The 18887-nt window shown below is 48.2% G+C and overlaps 1 protein-coding gene across 1 annotated transcript; it reads right to left on the bottom strand.

The window, feature by feature from the left end:
- Nucleotides 1–411: 411 nt before the first annotated feature.
- On the bottom strand, nt 412–18461 carry SEMA4F (ssemaphorin 4F). The gene is given in 15 exon segments (XM_036765565.1): nt 412–2391; nt 3617–3675; nt 4641–4801; nt 4954–5074; nt 6181–6232; nt 6235–6391; nt 6567–6714; nt 7101–7279; nt 7729–7880; nt 8053–8172; nt 8360–8453; nt 14056–14154; nt 14419–14478; nt 14966–15117; nt 18084–18461. Coding segments are annotated over 15 exon segments (2397 nt in total). The 5' UTR covers nt 18301–18461; the 3' UTR covers nt 412–1765.
- Nucleotides 18462–18887: the final 426 nt, after the last annotated feature.

Below are 18887 nucleotides of genomic sequence, written 5' to 3' on the forward strand. Positions count from 1 at the left end.
GACTCTGTTCAATTTTCAACAGCAGGAGCTCAAGGCTCACTTACACCCCCTCTCTGTCTCTGTCTCCATATCTCTCCTCTCTCTGTTTCTCTCTCTCTCTCTCTCTCTCTCTCTCTCTCTCTCTCTCTCTTTTTCTCTCTCTCTCTATTTTCTCATTCTCTCTCTCTCACACAAACAACACACACACCACACACACACACACACACACACGGACACCTCTAGGTTTTTCAGACCATTTTAATCAATCAATAAAGTTAAATATTCCATAAAAATATAAAACTCACATTCACTTTAGATCATGATGACTGACAAACTACCCACATCCTGCCTCACCTACCCTATTTTCTCCACATTCCCAGCCCATTCTCTCTATCTACTCCCCCCACCCTGTCCCCACCCCTCGTTTTCCCTCCCATTCTTCCCCCACCCTTAGACAACCAATTTACTCCCATTATCTCCTTCCTCACATCATAGAGCTTGAAGTTACCTTAGAGGTCACTGAATCCAACACCTTCATTTTACAGATGACACACAAAGGGGACTTGATTCACCCAAAGTGGGATTCAAATCAAGATCCAAATTCTCCGACTCAGAATCTCAGCCTCTTTCTACTGGTTGCTCCCAGTCCTTTTGCTTCCCTTCCCATGCTTGCATATTTTCCTTACTCCCAGATCCCCACCCTCACTCCCAGTTCCCCCTTCATTCATATTCACCCACTTGCCCACCCCATTCCCTTCCCCATCGGGGGTCAGCAGGTCACCACAGTCATATACACAGGAGGTTTATAAAACATGAAACTAAGCGGACACAAGGTTGCCCACCCCACCCCGAAACAGCTGCCAGCCACTAGCTTCCCAAGCACAGTGGGCTGGGGAAATCAGCCCCAGAGGTAACATAGTAGAGGTGAGGGGCAGAGCCCAGAGTTATGCAGATCTCCTTAAGCACACAAACACATACATCCACATATGCCAGGCAAAACACATAGCCAGGCTTTCATGCATTCTCAAACACATATGTGTGGTCTAGGGGGCATACCAGGAACCAGACTCTCAGAGCCCCCATGTCTTAGCACATAGGGGTTTCCTCCGACAGGGAGGTAGATAGCACCCTGCCTATAAGTATCTCCCTCCCTCAGCATTTTACTCATACCTCTCAGGGACAGCTCCTTCTTCCGGGTGCCTGACCTCAGGACCCTGATCTGTAGCTTACACAAAGCCCGGGCCATTGAGGTCACAGAAAGCTCCTATGTCCACCATCCCCTTCCTAGGAAAGACAAAAACCTACAGATCCCAAGATGAGGAATCAGGTTGGGGGACAGAGTCAGTTTGTACATTCATACCCTCCCTTGATGGATGCTGTCAGGCGAGCTCAAGACACCTGCAGACTTCCACAATGTCATTGGTCACTGGGGATCATAGGATCAGACTCACTGAATATCAGAGCTGGAAGAGACATTAACAACCAGCTGGCCCACCCTCCCCCACCACCATAAAGGAGGAAAGTCTAGAAAGGGGAATGACAGGAAGGCATAGCAGAGTTGACACTCAAACCCAAGTCTTCCAACTCCATTCAGTGCTCATTCCACTATTCCATGCTGAACTGAACCTAGCAGGTGTCTGTGACTAGAGGTTATTCAGTCCCCAGTGGTCACTCGGGCCTGGTGGTTACTTGGGTCCCAAATGTAACATAGTAACACATCCCAGCAGCCACCCAAGCCAGGCCCCAACAGTCTCTTGAGCCAAGTAGTCACTCAGTTAGCACATCTCTAGATGGATGTCTCATCACATGTGGCCAGTGGTGCTGTGGTCAGCAGAATGTGAGCTTGGTTTGGGCCTGAGTGGGAGTCCCGTAAGAAGGATGGTGGGAAACCGTTGAGGCTGCTGCCCTTTTTGGCCACAGCCAAGGCCAATGGGAGCCGCTCATCTTCTGGGGAAGGTGATGGGGAGGGGGGATCGTGGCTGCAGCTCGTGGTCCCAGATGGAGGGGCCCCCAAGTCCAGCCCCACCTTGTTTCTTGCCAAGAGCTCCTGTTGCCGGTGTCGCTGACGTTGCCGGCCAAGCAGGAGCAGGATTAGAGTAGAAGCCACTGCCCCCAGGATAAAGCCAGCCAGCCCGGAGCCCACAATTCGGCCACGGCCCTGGGGTTCCCCCCAGAACAAGTGGTAAGTAGCCACAACTTGAGTAGTGCCCCCCTCCTTGCATTTACAGGCATAGGTTCCCAGGGCACCCTGTGTCACCAACACCTCCAGCCCGTCCAGCCGAGGAATCACTGCATCTTCAATGAGACCCCCTGGCCGGTGCCACACACAGGTCGCCCAGGCTGATCGTGGGGAACACGGCAAGACCACATGTGCAGCTGGTACCACAGGAACCTCAAGAGTGAGAGGAAGTGCTGGAGACGAGGGAACAGGTGGAGCCAATTAGGTGCCGAATCTATAACTGCTACATTAACTTCTCCCCAGAGTTTCAACCCCATCATTTCCAGATGTCTACAGGACACATCCCTGGATCTCAGAGTGGCTCAACGTGTTCAAATTCAACATGTTCAAAACTGAACTCATCATCCTCCCTAACCAAGTACCTCGTTCTCCATTTCCCCCTTTCAGTAGGCAGTGCCACTGTCTTTCTAGGCACCAGGGCTCAAACCCCAGTTATTTTGAGGCTTCCTTCCCTCTCCCTCACCCCACCCCTTAACAACATAAGTTGTTAGTCCCACTGATTTTACTTCCACAATCTCTCTCACATCTGTCTCCTCTCCACTCATACTTCTATTACCCCTTACTTGGACTGTTACAAGCCCCTCATGAGAGATTGCCCTAATTATACTGTCTCCTTCTTTACATACACTTCCCAGCCATCTTCCTAAAGCACATTACTTATCTCTACCTTCGATGTTCTTCACCACCTACCAAATAGAGTATAACTTTTGGATACTGGCGTTTGAGAATCTCCAAACTGGAGCTGAGCCAGCCTCCTCTCAAATTATTTCCCTCCTTGTGTTTTATCTTCCAGACAAACTGGACAACTCTCCAACCCTGTCTCCCTACATTTTGTTCATGTTGTTCCCCAAACCTTCATGGACTCTTCTAACCCCCACAAAAACTCCATTGTAAGTTTCCACTTCTCCTTTAAGTCCCAAACTAGGTGTCACTCTTCAAGGAAGCCTTCACTGGTCCCTTCCTCCATTATGAGTGAGAGAGATTCTCCCCTTCCTCTAAACCTCTATAGCCCTTTGCTTGGACCCCTCCTACCATCCCATCCCAGTTCTCCTATATCAAAGTTCTCTGGGAACTTGTCTTTCTCCCTATTGTATTGTAAGGACACTTCAGTATCTGCATCTATGTAACAGTTATTTTTGTATCCCTTAGTGCTGAATGCAGCTTAAAATGTTTGTTGAATTGAACTGAGAGAACTGAGCCAAGGAAGATCAGGATCACTCAATAAGACCAAGGGAAAAAACAAAGGGAGGCAAATGAGGAGGTCTCTAAGGAGGGTCATCTCCAGGGGTGGTATGAGCCCATGGGTTCATTAGTGGCACCAGCAGACCCTTCAAATAGGTCCAAAACCAAGGCTTCTACATTCTCTTCCCTTTCCTCCTGTCTTTCAGCCACACATACCTCCAGGCTCCTTGGGGCAAAGAAAGGATGCATTTCCCAACTCAATGTCTTGGAGCAGCCTAGAATCAGGATGAAGCTCAGTTAAAAAAAAACATGGACCACCCCCGCCTTTATTCCCATTATCTGCATCACTCCATCAGGCCCCCAAACTCCCAACTACATTCCCAATACTTCCCACCACCTCTTGCATTATTCCCCTTCATTATCTGCTAACACTTTCCTATCATACTATCACTAACCCCAACTCTTCCACTGTCCCCACTCGTCATCCCTCAACTTTGCTCTATCATTACTCATCAACTCCATTATTCCATCTCATTATCACCCTCTCATCACCTCTCAAAACTCCATCACTCTCTAGATCACTTCAACCATTCCCCATTATTTTCCCCAACACTGCAACCCTCACAATTCTCCCACTACCACCACTCATATCACCCTTTATTACCCTACAACCTTCTCCATCATCATCTCTCAATAATCTGTCACTCAACCCATAATTACCATCTCTTTTGTTCCTGTCACTCCCCCAATCACCCTTGATAATTCCTCCATCATTCACTAATCTTCCTCCTTAATTACTCCTCATGACTCAGTCATTCCCTATCTTCTTTCCAGACACCCAAATCACCCTCTTCTGTCTCCCCATGGCAGTCCCAATTTTCTCCACATCCCTCAGTAGCTAAAAATCACACACATACACATACATTCCCATAGAATAATGCTCCCTTTGTGAACTCCATGCAAAAAACACTATTAGATAGAAGGTGAACAGACCCACACGTTGCCTAGGAAAAGCTTAATTCTGATATGGAAAGTACACCTGTGGGGAGGGGATGACAGACACACAGACTAGAGGAACAGAGAAAACAGACGGACAACTAACCAATAGAGAAGAGATGTGAGACGGAGAGCTTGGCTGACAGACTGGGCAGAGAAAAGACACATCACACTGGAAGGGCAGAGGTGACAGATAGAGACATGCTGAGAGTATAGAAAAACTCAGAATTCAGGTCACGCTCACCCCTCGCCTGCCCCAATGTGGCTAACACAAGCCTTGAGCCGGGAGCTCCAAGCACAGGCTGGGTCTCGGGCCAGGATGCACTCTCTGCAGCTCTGGAGACGGCCACAGTCTGTGATGTTTACCTGTGTCACCTCAGAGCCAGAGCCAATCAGGAGCCAACCCTGAGGAAGCCGGGAAAATGGAAAATGGTCCAGCCCCAATTAGTCATGAGCCTCAAGATGCCTCCACCATCATAGTCACCAGGCGAATTCCCCTGGGGTTCATGGACAACACCCAACCCCCTAAAGTCTGCTGAGTACGATAGGCAACTCACATCATGCAGCTGGAGAGTTTCAACAGGTTGAGGCTCCAGGAATAAGGTCAGGTCTTCAAGGATGCTGAGCTGAGAACCAATCCGCACTGCCCGGTGCAAGTGTCCATCCCCTGGGGAACAGGCGGGGGCTAGACACCACGTGTACAGTGTGTGTGTGTGTATGTGTGGGTGGGTGGGTGCGATTGCTTCTGTGACAGTGTGTGGTACTGTGTAGGTGTAGACATGTCACTGTGTGCAACCATGTCACCATGTGGGCATTACCATGCTACAGGTGACCATATGCCCTACCAGAATAGTCTGCCCTCTCCCTCATCAAATGAACAGCCATAGCTGTCCTGTACTGGGCTTGGACAATGTAATGACCCCTTAATCGGTCCCTCTCTGTACCAATCTATCCTCCATGCATCTGGCAAACTGATATTCATAAAGCACAGATCTGACCATGTCATTCGTTCGACTCCTCAAAAAGCTCTGGGGGCTCCCCACTGCCTCTTGGCTCAAAGACAAATTCATCTGTTTGGCATTTAAAGCTCATCCCAGTCTGACTCCAGCTGACCTCTCTGGGCACATGATGCATTATTCTATGGTAGAGTCTGACAGGTGTACCCCACGTTCTTCCCCCAAGACACTCCGCTCATCTCAGCTCTCTGCCTTTGCATAGGCCGATCATCCTCCATTCTGGAATGCACTGCGCCATCACCTCGACCTCTTAAAGAGAAGCTGGCTTCCCTCAAGGCATCACCTGAGGCCTTCCCAGATTACCCCAGCTGTGGCCCTTCCACTGAAATGACCTTTTATTGACTTTGCATATATTCTGTATCCATTTGTGTGTGTACCCATAGAATATAAGCTCCTTGAGGTCAGGGACTGTTGTTTTCATCTCTGTAGCTCCAGCACTGGGCATATGGAATGAACCTAAGAAATGCTTAACTGCAGGATCTAGAGCTATGACCAGTGGGGTAGAGGGTGGGGAGAGGAGCTGCAGAGAGGCAGATTTCGGCTCATCTGAAGGACAAGCTTTCTAATGACTCGAGCTATCTAATAGTGACTCTTCACAAGTCACTGAGGTTGCCTGTACAGAGATATTCAAACAGAAGATGAATGGCCTCTTTTCAGGGGTATCCTAAAGGGGATTCCTCTTCAAGTGGAGGGAGAGGACTAGAAACTCTCTGAAGTCCCCTTCCAAGCCTGAGATTCTAGCATTCCAGGATTCCCCTGTCCCCAGGTTAGAGTACATCATACTCTTCTCCCAACAAGCTTGGCACTCTGTGGGCTGCAACCGGTGATAGACTGTGTTGGAGGTAACCAGCAGAGGTTGGCCATCAGCAGGGGACACGGGATGGTCCATAAGAGGGTGGTCCCGTACAAAGGTAAGAACTCGGTCAGGCAGGGAAAGTGATGAGCAAAGCCGAGTAGCTTCATTTGGTTGGTTAATGCACTGGGGAGTGGAGAGAGGAAGGGAAGAAGTATGAGGAGGGACTAGAAGGGGATGGATACTAGGGATGAGAAAAGGCCTAGGAGGAATTCCCTGCGGGACTTACAGGGATACTCCCTAGGGAAGTCCCTGATATCCCCCATCTCCACCCCTGCCCTCAGCCTCCTTCTAAGCTCACCATTCCAGGCCTGGGCTGGGGGACATCGCTGTCCATCACAGGCATTCCCCTATTGCAGTCATGCTTGAACTCCCTAAAAGGGCCGCTCATTGATGACCGGATGTCTTGGGGGTGGAAGGCACAGATGGCAGAAATGGAAACCCCATCCCTGGGGAACAAGAGGTCATGAAAGCCAGATGTTAGGGTGCTGAATGGGATGAACTATCCCTGGAGTAAAGGAATTGGGGTGGGAAGTTGGATGGGATAGGGAGGGACACTGGGGACCCTGCAGAAAAAAAAATCTGAAATGAAGCGCTAGAGACAGGAGAGCACCAAATTATCTTTCCATAAAAATATACTTAGATCTAGAAAAGTTCTTAGAGATCATCAGTTTAACCTCCTCATTTTACAGATGAAGAAACTGAGAACCCAGGGGGGCTAAGTAGCCACATGAAATAAATGGCAGATTAGAATCAAACCCAGGTCCTTCAATTCCAAATCCAGGATTCTTTCTACTGTACCTGCTGTTTTCCCCCTCAGTACCTCCCTCCTCACCACTGGGAGGAGAAGATCCCATAGAAGAGGGGGACCCCTGTGCCAGGCTTCAGTCGTAGGGTAGCCACATCCTGCAGGATGCTGGAAGTTCGGCCATGTGTGGGCCCTGGACACAACAGTTCAGCTTTCAGAAATGTTGTCCACCTCCGCTGGAGGGTCTTCAGGCCCCCAAGATCTCCCTGGAGGCACAGAGATCATTATTTGGAGTCAGCAGTATTGGGGGTTGTACCCCCAGATTCTTTCATCTCAAGACAAAGATACAAATAGAGGGATAGAGACAGGTAGATGGGGGGACAAATAGATGTTGAGCCACAAAGATGTGGAGACACATGGGGTCTCCACAAATGGGGAGGTTAGCTGTCCAACACCCCTACCCAGACTTCCCACTTTTAGGACTGGGACAGCAAAAATGGAGAAAGGTGGCATGATGAGGAAGCAATCATGACAGGGACCATGGCAAGGGCATCAGGGTAATTATGGGGGAGGACAGATAATCCCCCCACACAGACTCTCCACTCCTAGTTTAGACAGAGACATAATAAAGCAAAAGGAAGAGACAGAGAGTTGGTGAGTTGGTGGAAATGCTGAAGAAGGGGGTGAGAGCAGACAGGATGGAACAAAGCCTCACCGCGCACACACGAGCCACACGGGGGACCTGTATCGGTTGGTACATGTCGGAGTCTCGAGCCATCTCCGTGAAGAAGAAATAAATTTCAGTATCTCCATCCTCCTCCCCCCAGTCAGTTGGGCTCAGGGCTACAGCTGCCACAAACTTTGGAGCTAGGGAGAAGAGAGACTTCAGATACCATGCCAGAACACACCAGACCCCTTCACCACTTCAGGTTCCCCTCAGTTTTCCTTCCTAGGGCCCTGCCTCTTCTCCAAACCCAAAGATCCTCTCCTTTTCTTCCACAACAACGGTCCCCTCGATTCCCCTCTGCTGTCTCCCTACCATTTAGCCAGGCTGGTGTGACCTCTGTCCGGATCCGCTCCTCAGCTGGGCCTATGGCCCGAGAGATAATTGGCTCTGTCCCCAGAAAATTATTCATGCTGGCAGCATAAAGGACACCCCCTAAAGAAAGACAAATGGGGAGGGTGGAAGTAAAGATGCTCTAGGGAAATAGTTTGAGGACAGAGATATCATATGGAGAGTGATTAGGGACAGAGACACTCTGATAAGAGCAGAGGGGGCAGACATTTCTTCAGCAGAATGGCGGGAGGGACAAATAAATTCTTGGAGCACTCTGCCCCCCACTTACCAGTCATTACAGCAGCCGACCGCTGGGTTGGCTCAAAAGGGCATTTCCCTCGGCCACTTTCTAGCCTTTCAACCTGATGGAAACTGGATACATCCTATGGCCCAGAGAGCAGTGACAAGATCACATTGGAATCAGTGTGTGGGTCAATACAGGAGGTCAGCACAGGGTTCAGAGAAAGCAGGTCAATGTCCAGTCAAGGCATAGTCACAGAGCAGGTCAATGTTAGGTTATGAGGGGAGGTCATAAGGAAAGGTTAGTCCAGGGGGTTCAGAGGCAAGGGAGTTAGTATAAAAGTCACAGGCAAAGGTCAACTTGGGATGACAGAGCATCTGTCAAAGGCAAGGATCACAGGGAAAGGGGGGTCAGCGCAGGAGGAATAATATAGAGGTCACCAGGAAAAGTCAGTGGAGACATCAAATGGGGTCATAGGGAGGGCTCAGGTGATAGAAGACACCATCTTCTCACATACCACCCCTTGTCCCTGTGTCCCTAATGTTCTCAGTTCTTCCCATCCCTGAGTGCTTCCTCTATCCCTGCCCTGCCCACCATGTCCACTAGGAGGTCCTACCCAGGTAACTTTTGTCTATATAAGAGAAAGAGCCACAGAGATGCAGACATGAAGTCTGGGACTTTCTTCTGAACACCATCATGAATCTGCATTCAATCCTCACACCCGTAAAGCCCCTTCATTGGCCCCTTCACGAGCCTTCTTCCCCATGGGTTTCCTGCACAGAGGGAACAAGGGGGAGATCCAAAGTGGAAAGATGGGGGATGGGAGACCGAGAAGACCAGGAGCTTTAAGCCCAAGGCTAACAAATGTGCAGCTGGGGGATCAGGGGATTGGGTAGTCTCCCAAGAACCAAGAAAGAGAAGTTGAGGCTGGGCTGAGCTGAGAAGGATACAACAAGACCAACTTACTGAGAGTCCAAGGCATTCCAAGGACCCCTTTAGAAAATAATCTTCCTAATGAATATTTCTGGCCATGCTCAAAAACCTTCAGTGATTCCTCATTGCATATATGATAAAATACAAACTCCTTGGCCTGGCATTCAAGGCTCTCCACAATCTACCTTGTTTACCTTCCCAGAAATCTCACACTTCTCTTTCCTCAGCCAAAATGAACAACATGCTATCCCCTCATATCATCCTGCCTTCTCCTCCCTATGGATATTAGCACTGGCTGTCCTCCATGCCTATAATATACTTCATTATCTCTACTTGTTCAAAGGCTTCTCTTCAAAGGCTAGCTCAGGTATGACCTCTTCCATGAAGCTTTCCCTGAACCCCCTCCTCCATCCAAGCTGAAATCAATCTCTTCTTGCTTAAGTCGCACTGGGTTATGTGAGACTCTCCTTTGTACCACCAGTCTACCTTCAGTTTCACTTATCTATGTATATGTTAAATTTCCCTCATTAAATTGTAAGCTCCTTGAGGGTAGTGACTTTTTTTCCAACCTCTGGATCCTTATCACATAAGGAGCACTTAATAAATGTCTTGTATAATTGAATTAAAATCTCCTGTAAGTCTAAGCCACTCGGCTTATTTTGGCTCTATCTGTAAAGTCCTGGGGCAATGGTCTAGGAGTCTGGATAGCAGTGGATTCAAATCCTACATACACTTACTAGCTGTGTGACCCTGAGCAAGTCTCTTAATTGCCACCTGCCTCAGTTTTTTCTTCTGTAAAATAAGGAGGTTGGCCTCTGGTCTCTGAGATCCCTTTCTAGCTCAAAATCCATGATCCTACAATCCTTTCAGGGACAGTGGGCTTACTTTGGGACAGAAGGAAGGATACAAGCAGATGTTATGATGTCCAGCTTCCACTGCACAGTGAGCAGGAACAAGATGATAGAATTCTTTTGGGGTGGGGGGTCAAGCATCCATACCTTCACTTGCTCCCATGACTATTACCTTAGTTCTCCTGTTCTTTGTCCATTCCCTTGCTTACAGCTCCCTTACACTGGCACTATTACAATAGTCTCCTAACAAGTCTTCCTAAAAGGTCAGGCTCTTCCCCCTCCAATTCTGCACACCGCTAGAAGAAAAACCTGGGTTCCTATCCTGCTATTGATACTTGAACAAGTTATTTTGTCTCTCTAAGTCTTGATTTTCTCATTTGTAAAACTTCACTAGCTACCTCATGAGGTGTTTGTGACTACACCTTTAATGTTAAAGAAATGCATTATTATTTCTAAGTCACATCTCTGATCATGGTCCTTCCCTTCTCAAAAACCTTCAGTAGCTCACTAGTACCCCCTGTAAAGCCTTAAATGTTTTAGCCTGGCATTTGAGGTCCTTGCTTCCTAATCCAGCCCCAGTCCACCTTTCTAGGCTTATCTTCCACTAGTCTCCAACACAAACTCTATGTGTACTCAGCCATTCTGGGCATCTTCTAGTTCTCCAGGTACATTCTGCTCTTTTCCATATCTAAACTTCTACCTGGAATATCCTGACACCATGCAAAGCAACCTTAGAGGGTAGTTGGGCCAAACCTTCCTGTTGGCACATACCTCCTTCACTACAAGAGCTCCAATATGGTGTCACATAGGAGACAGATGAAAATATCCAGTAGATAGAAACTCACCATCCCATCAAACAACCTGTTCCACTTGGAGACAACACTAATTGTTAGGATTTTTTCCTGATATCAACTGAAATTTGCCTCCATGTAATTCTCATCCTGCTTTGCTCCTAGTTCTGTCCTCTGTGGTCAAGCAAAACAAGCCTTACCCATCATCCACATCATAGCCTTTCAGATATCTAAAACAGGAATCACATTTTCCCAATCCCAAGTCTTCTCCCTCCAGGCTAAGCCATCCTAATACCTTCAAGTAGCTTCCACTCTCCTTCCCATCCCACCTACCTTCCTTGGGGTGAACCCCAGCTTGTCAGGGTCCTAAAATACAACATCCATAACTGGCCACAATATTCCAGATAGTCTAACTCTCCTTTGCCTTGGTCAGGGCTCATTATTATCGCTCTATGCTGACTCACATTGTGTTTAAAGGTTATAAAAAGCCCAGGATCTTTTTCATATGAATGACTATCAAGCCACACTTCCTTTACCTAGTCCTTCTATGGTTGTTAGGGTTTTTTAAATCCCATATGTAAAACTTGACAAGCCTCAGCTCATTCTAGTATTTAAGCTTCCACACTATTCTACTAGGGCTGGAAAGTCCTTTTCTAGGACTTCTTTGGTTATGTGCCCCTATGTCCATCTTTTATAAATGTTCTTTTCATAGCTGGGCTCATTTAAGAGCTGCCTATGCAGTCACATCCATCTCCTTGGATGCCATCCCACCATCTTCCTCCTCATGAACATTTGTCATTATATCATCAAAATTTCAGTTTTAAGAACTTCCCATGCCTCTTGAATTGACTTCCCTTGTAGTCTCTAGCCATGGGATTACAAAACCTTCCATAAAAAGCAGGTAGGTGGCAGCCAATAAAAGGAGCAGGTAGACCAGTCCCCAGAGTAGACTGGAAAATGGGAGTGACCTGAAGGCTTTCCCAAGCCCAGAAGTAAATCTAGGAGAGTGTGCACTGACAAGTGATTCCTCAATTCATGGTGGCAATGATGGGGTGCCAGGTCACTTGGACATGCTACTAGCCCATCCCTGAGACTCAAAACAACATACAGCAGAGAGATACAAGTAGAGAAAGAAATCGGGAATGCCAGGTTAACAGGGGAGTGACTGTACAAGTGTACTGCTGAGAGGACAGTGCCAACTGATTCAAGCTGGAGCTGCTTGAAAGACAAGGAGAGTTAGTGTCTTCAAAGATATAAGCCCTAGGGGCATGAGAAGGAGAAGAACCTTCTGTCCAACCGAAGGAAGGTTCCTTCCTTACTTCCCATGGCTGGTACTGTACAAATGTTAAAACCATTTTACTATAAGGAGACTGAAGCTCAGAAAAGCATCATGACTTGCCCAAGATGACACAGCTAAATGTCAGAGCTATGATTAAGACTGAGGTCTCCTGATTCCAAGCCCAGTACATAGCCAAGAGTTATGACCAACTAAATGGGCACAGGTGGAAAAGATGATATGGTTCCTAAAAGAATTGAATTTGTGTATTATGTGCGTGTGTATGTATGCATGCATCCATGTGCTTACATTGATTGACATTGATTGACATATATTGACATTACTATTTCTTTTTCCATCCCGAAGATATCAAGTCAAGTAGCTAGGAAGCATAACAGATGAAACACTACATTTGGGGTCCAAGGACTAAGGTTCAAATTTATCTTCTGCTACTTAAAATATGTATTATCTTGGGCAGCTCTCTTCCCTCTGTTCTGCATTTCCCCTGCTGAAAAAGGACAGAACTCTAAACTCCATTCCAGCTCTAAATCATGTGATCTGAACTAGCTAGAGTTCAGGGCCTCCAGACTGTGAGGTACTTTTGCAGCCAGCCAAGAAGGGTAAGAGAACCTACCAACTTAGCAGACTTAGCAGAACAGAAGAGATAGAACCCTGAATACATCACGGAGTGGCCTAGAAGGCAGGAAGCAAAGTCTGAGAGTGACAGGAGATAGCAAGGCTGAGAATGCATGGATAGGTAATGGAAAAAGGAAGCCACAGCATTTTTGATCTGAATGGCCCTTTCAGATAGCCCTCCCCATCCAGATCCCATGAAGGTAAATGAAGGGGTAGGTATCACTAATGTAGAGGACAAAAAGTAGCCCCTGGAAGGATGGACAGGCCAGGATGCTGCTGGTAAGGACTGAGGATCTCCCCAGAGCTGGAGGAATGGCCAACTGCAAACCATCCTAGAGCAAGACTTCCTTCTGATCATCTTTACTACATAGTCAGACTCCCTTTACTCAAGAAAGCTTTTCTTCCTCCTTCCTACCATTGTCACAGAGGGTGACCAATCTCTCTCCTTTGAGGGGTTACATTGGTTCTGCCTGAATGCAGGAAATAGAATGAGGAACAAAAAGGAGGTAAAAGATGCAATATCAGATTTAGGCTCAATTCAAGGGAAATCTTCCTAAAAAGAAATCTGTCCAAAGGTGGAATGGGATGTTAGACAGAGGAGATGCCCAGGTACAAGTCTAACTAGACATTTCTAAGTCATCTTCCAGTACTAAGAGGCTATGATTCTAATTTCTTTGTCTTCTTTTACCTGAGCACTGGAAGCCTGGGATAACGGAAAGAATAGTCCTCCTTGGAGGGAGGAAACCTGGTTTTGAGTTTGGATTGAGATATATGCTAGTGTAGACATATATCTTATGTATATATCTAAGTTTAGAGTAAGACATATACTTGACCACATAACTATGGGCAAGCCAATTAAGCTCTCTGACTGAACTATGGATTGGCTCCTTTGAGTCACAGAAAGGAGATATGAGCAGGGGTCAGGGGGCATGGCATGGACATGGACCATAGGAGTGAAATGGAGATGGAAGCAAGACTATATGGGGGTGAGAAAAGGATGCAGGCATAGATGGATGGTGATATGAGGACTAAGTCACTGGCCTTCAAAGGCCCACCCTATCATTAACTCTATGTACCCAGTAACCCTAACCTCTATGACCATAGCTAAAGTACCATCCCATCCCTGTGTTGTCCCTGTGTCTCCTTCCACATTTCTCCCACGTACAACTCAAGATGACTCCATGTTCTAGTTACACCACCACTGCTTTCCCATGCATCCCTCCCTTCCACATATCCCCTCTATATCCAGTCACTCACAATGATCCCGCACTGTGGGTCGAAGGCAAAGGTACCGCACGTGAGAAGGTGAGAGGCATTGACCATGGCAAGAATCCGAATGTAATTATGACAGTCAGCCTGGGAATCAAATGTGTCAAACAAAGACAGGGTATCAGAGATGTCAGAATCAACCGGAAGTACCAGGGGCAGAGATTTTGAATAGAGTCAGTAATGGTGAGAGACAGTGAGGGGTGAGAAAGGGTGAGTGATGGAAAGGGGTACCCAGGGCATCAGTGTTAGGTGAGGTTGGTCAATGACTGAGTCCAGTGGGGCTAGGTCCATTGTGGAAGAGTAAGTATGTTCAGGCCAAGGTTTAGGGCTGGGGGTTAAGTTTATGCTTACCTCCTTCTTGCCCTTCTTTTTACAGCTCTGTCTGTGGGCCTCAGGCACTGGCCAGTCAATCTGAAGAAGATTTAGGAGTAACTACCCCCTTCCCTAGGCTTCCTAATATCCCTCTACATGGCCTTTGGGGACCAGGACCAAAGTAGGGGAAATGGCCAAAAGTTCTTAGAGATTGGGTTCCTCAGAGTCCCCTAAGGGGGCAGGGTGCTATGGTTTCCATGGCCTCCTGGTAACCATGATCTAACACTGTCCAGAGTACTTGTGAGCCTCCTTCAAGTTAGTATGCATGTTCTCAACACCCTCCCATAGGAAATCTGTAACTCTTATTCCCCACACACCTCCATCCCCCCAGTTTGCTAAGTAAGGCCTCTTCTTAGCCCAGTCATTTTTACCTAATGCCTACTGATCAGCATGAATCCCCCTGTTACACTGACCCCTCCCTCCACTGTGACCCCTTTGACTAACAAGAAGCCCTACCACACATCTCTATACCCTGGAGCTTTTACATGACCTCAGGGCTGGGTTCTCTCTTGTGCCCAACTCTCACCTTTTGGACTCTCCCCTCTGTGAGAGGCAGGGGCAGAGCAAAAATGGCATCCCGGGCACCCACATAAAGCGTGTTGGAAACAGGATCCACAAGGAGGATAGAGTAATTTTGGGTCAGAGGTGTGGAGAACCGGGTGAGGAAAGGGTCCGCCTCTAGGGAGGAAAGAGGAATTAAGAGGCAGAGGAAATATCTTCAGTCGCCTGGCAAAGCCAGCCCCATCCTGCCTGATTGCTACACCTACAACAGCCTAGTGTCTGGCAGAGGTCTTAATTACCATTTATTATTACAATTACTATTACTTTTAAGGTATTTTTACAGCTTCACTCTTTTCTCTACCTCCAATCCTTCCTTTACACTGCCTAAATAATCTTCATTATGCATAGATCTGACAACGTCATGACTCTTCTCACAAATCCTCCATGGCTTCCTATTTCTCCCAAGTATATCTGCCTAGAATTCAAGGACCTGCACAATCTATTGTGACCTTACCACTTCAACCTAATCCCATGGTACTCTATTCCCCGCGTACTGTATTGTATACTCTAGGTAAACTGGACTCTGTCCCTGAAACACACTTTACATTTCCTCTCTCACACTGTTTGTTATGACTGGAATTCCCCTCCCCCTTCACCTGTTGAGATATAGCCCAGTGCCCAGCATATAGTAGGCACTTAATGAATGTTGTTCCCTTCCCTTCTCCTTCCCCTTTGAATTCTACCCAGTCTCTAAAGCCCAACTTAAACACCTCTGTCACAAAGCCTTCCCTGGTGGTGATGACTTTTCCCTCCAGAATTCATACAGCATTGTGATTTTGCTTCTCTGATATACTTCCAATCCTCCTATTACACTGTAAACTCCACAGGATGGGGGCATATACTAATCATAATAGTCTGGAAACAGTAGGCACCAAATAAACATTTACTGAACTAACACATTTGTTGAATGAATGTTAACTGCCTGTGGAGTCTTTAGGTACACTTGAGTATGTATGCTATCCCCAGGTGCTGATAGCAGCGCAGCAAAGAATTCAGCACCCAATCTAGCCAATTACTTTTTTCTATACAACTATAGCTCTTTATTAAAAATAAAAGCATGAATACCCATTCATCTCTAATTTCTCCTCCTAAACAGTGTGGTACACCATAGGAAGCAAGGTTTAAAGAATGCACTAAGACATATGTTAAATGCCTTCTCTCATTAAATAATCCAGTATTAATTACTATTTAGTCCAGCTACAAAATAAAAAGGAGAAACCAAAGAGTTACCAGTCACTATCCCCTGAGCACACTCTCATTCCCTGGGACTTCACATAGCACTCTGTTTTGCAGCTCTCCAATATCCCAATCAGATAACATTGGGCATTATAATGTGCATTTCTTATCCCCCTAGACTATAAATCCCATGAGGGAAGGGACTGTATTTTACCTAAATTACCCTAATTTACCCGAGCACAAGTACTCAGCACACCATAGGAAATTCAATGTTTATTGAGTGGATGTGACTGCAGAGAACCTTTAATTTTCTTCCACTGATTCTTGGGGACTGCTCCCTCCGCCACACCAGGGGCTTGTGCTTGGGTCATGCTTTGGGCCACTCCAGGCATTAACACCTTAAGGCAATATCCAAAGCTCATTAATCCTCCTCTATATACTTGAATTATGCTCTTGCCTGTGGTTTCTTGCTTCATCTGGACCTCTGGGCACTGACCAAGGCCTGTCTCTCCAGGTGCTATATCTTGGCTTTTCCTTCTGGTTTAGTCTAAAACTGCAGCCTTACCCTCTGAATTCACTGTACCTGCATACCCCGCCTACACAAAGTGATGCCATGATTATAGGCCCTTGCTCACACACTCCATTTCATCAGCCTAGCATAACTCCCAGTCCTGACCTTATCTGCTCAGCCCTGTCCTACCTTTGACCCAGTGCTAACATTAAAAAATGGTAAAGAAAGACTGCACTTATGTTCTGTGTGTGTACACACCCATAATTCTGCAATTGCCCCTCCTCCCCCACCTTCAAATCAGAGGAAAGATTTCCTCTAGAACCTAGCTTGCCTTACTCTAACAACCCTTTCGCCATTAATTTTTGGAACTCAGAATGGCTGGAAAACTTATTTTGCTTAAGATTATGTAAGAGGGTTCATTAATAAGCCTTGCATCTCCCAGTCCTTTTCAACATCTGAAAAGAAGTCTTGCTTTTTTCTCTAAACACTTTAAAATACTTCTGCATAATGAGTGGGATTAGGGAATGGAAGGTTTGCAGGGCAGCAATGGGCTTTAGACGGGGGTCCTGGACACTTGGAGGAAATGAGGAAATAGGGGAGAGTTCAGCATGCCCAGTGACAAGGGTGCTAGGGGAATAATGCAGGGAAAGGAAAAGCAGAGGCACAGAAATGAGTGGGAGGGGGAGGATTCTGGGCTCATAAGAGGCAGGGGTCTCACACACAGGGATTGGAGATACAAGGGGCACAGCTATCATGGGTATGTGGTTGGGGGAACACACGGATGGAAGATTTCTAGATTCAAGAGAGGTGGGCGTTGGGGGAGGGAGCTCTGAGCAACACCAGGATGTGGGAGACACAGGGATGGGGGAAACTCTGGACAGCATAGGGATGCGGGAGGGGGCACAGGCAATTCCCTGCTCAAGAGAGAAGGGTTTCGAGAATAGGGACGGGGAAGCTCCCGGCTTGGAGGGGAAGGTTGGGAACAGAGACGAGGGAGTTCCCTGATCAAGAGAAAAGAGTTGAGAACATTGAAACCTGGGAGTCTCCTGCTCATGACAAAAATATGGTTGGAGAACACAGGGACGGGGAATTCCCGTTGAAAAGGGTTGCAAGAATACGGAGGGGGCACTCCTGGATCGAGAAAAAAAAATGGTTGAGAACATACCGGCGCAGGAGTTCCCTGTTTAGGAGAAAAGGGTTGCGAACACAGAGGGGAGCAAAGGATTGAGATGGGGTGGGGGGAGGTGTCTCTGATCCTTTGCAAAAAGAGGCAGGGCGGACTCAGGAGAAAATGGGGAGGCGCAGGATTGAGGGGGCTTGAGGAATTGCGGGGGATCGCTGACCGCGGAGGGGCTGGGCTGGGGAAGAAGGGCGGAGGCGCGGCACCTGCTCTTACCCGAGGCTGTCAGCGAGGTCCTGGGCACCGAGTACAGCACGCGTCCGAGCCGGGTTACGCTCCAGGCTCTAGCCGAGGCGCAGCTCACCAGGAGAACCAGCACCTGGACCCGCAGCGCAGGGCAGGGCGCGGCCCAGACGGAGGCGGGAGCAGGGGCCGAGGCAGGAGCAGAAGGCTGCTGGCCGCTCGGGCGGGGCCGGGCGGGGGACACCCGCATCCTGATCGGCAGTCTGCCAGAGGTGGGTCCTCCCGCGGCGGCTGCAAAGGGCCCCGTAGCGCCGCCTCCCGGCCTGAACCTCGGGCTCCGCCCTGCGCCAGGTCCGACTGGGCCCGGTTCGGCCGTCCCCTGGCCCTGCCCGCGCCCCTGACCGTGGCCGTGGTCGCCAAACGGAGCTCGGCCCGCAGGCGGCGCTTAGGGCAGATACCCGGTAGGAGCTGAAAAGCTGGATACTGAACCCCAGTCCTGGCCCCGCCCCCGCAGGTGGCGCAGTGGACACGCCCCTTCAATACGGCCAATAGCGAGCCGCCTTCCCTGCATCAGCCAATTGAGGCCTGGCGGAGGAAGGCAGGGCTCTTTATGGGCGGGGACTGGGACCAGGTAGAAGCTGGGAATAGTCCAGGTGGAGGCCGGGATGGACTAGCCCCGGGGATGCTCTTGGAAGGGAAACTGGGCTACCCACCGGTCTAGGCAAGAGAGCTAGAGCCTGCGGAGATTAAGGAGCCCTGCCTGGGCTTTCACAAAAACAGTCCTTGGGCTATTCAAGAAAGAAAATCTGCAGGAATTCTGACTGCGGGGCTGGACCC

The sequence above is a fragment of the Trichosurus vulpecula genome, chromosome 6 (genome assembly GCF_011100635.1).
Source record: "Trichosurus vulpecula isolate mTriVul1 chromosome 6, mTriVul1.pri, whole genome shotgun sequence".
Taxonomy (NCBI): Eukaryota; Metazoa; Chordata; class Mammalia; order Diprotodontia; family Phalangeridae; genus Trichosurus; species Trichosurus vulpecula.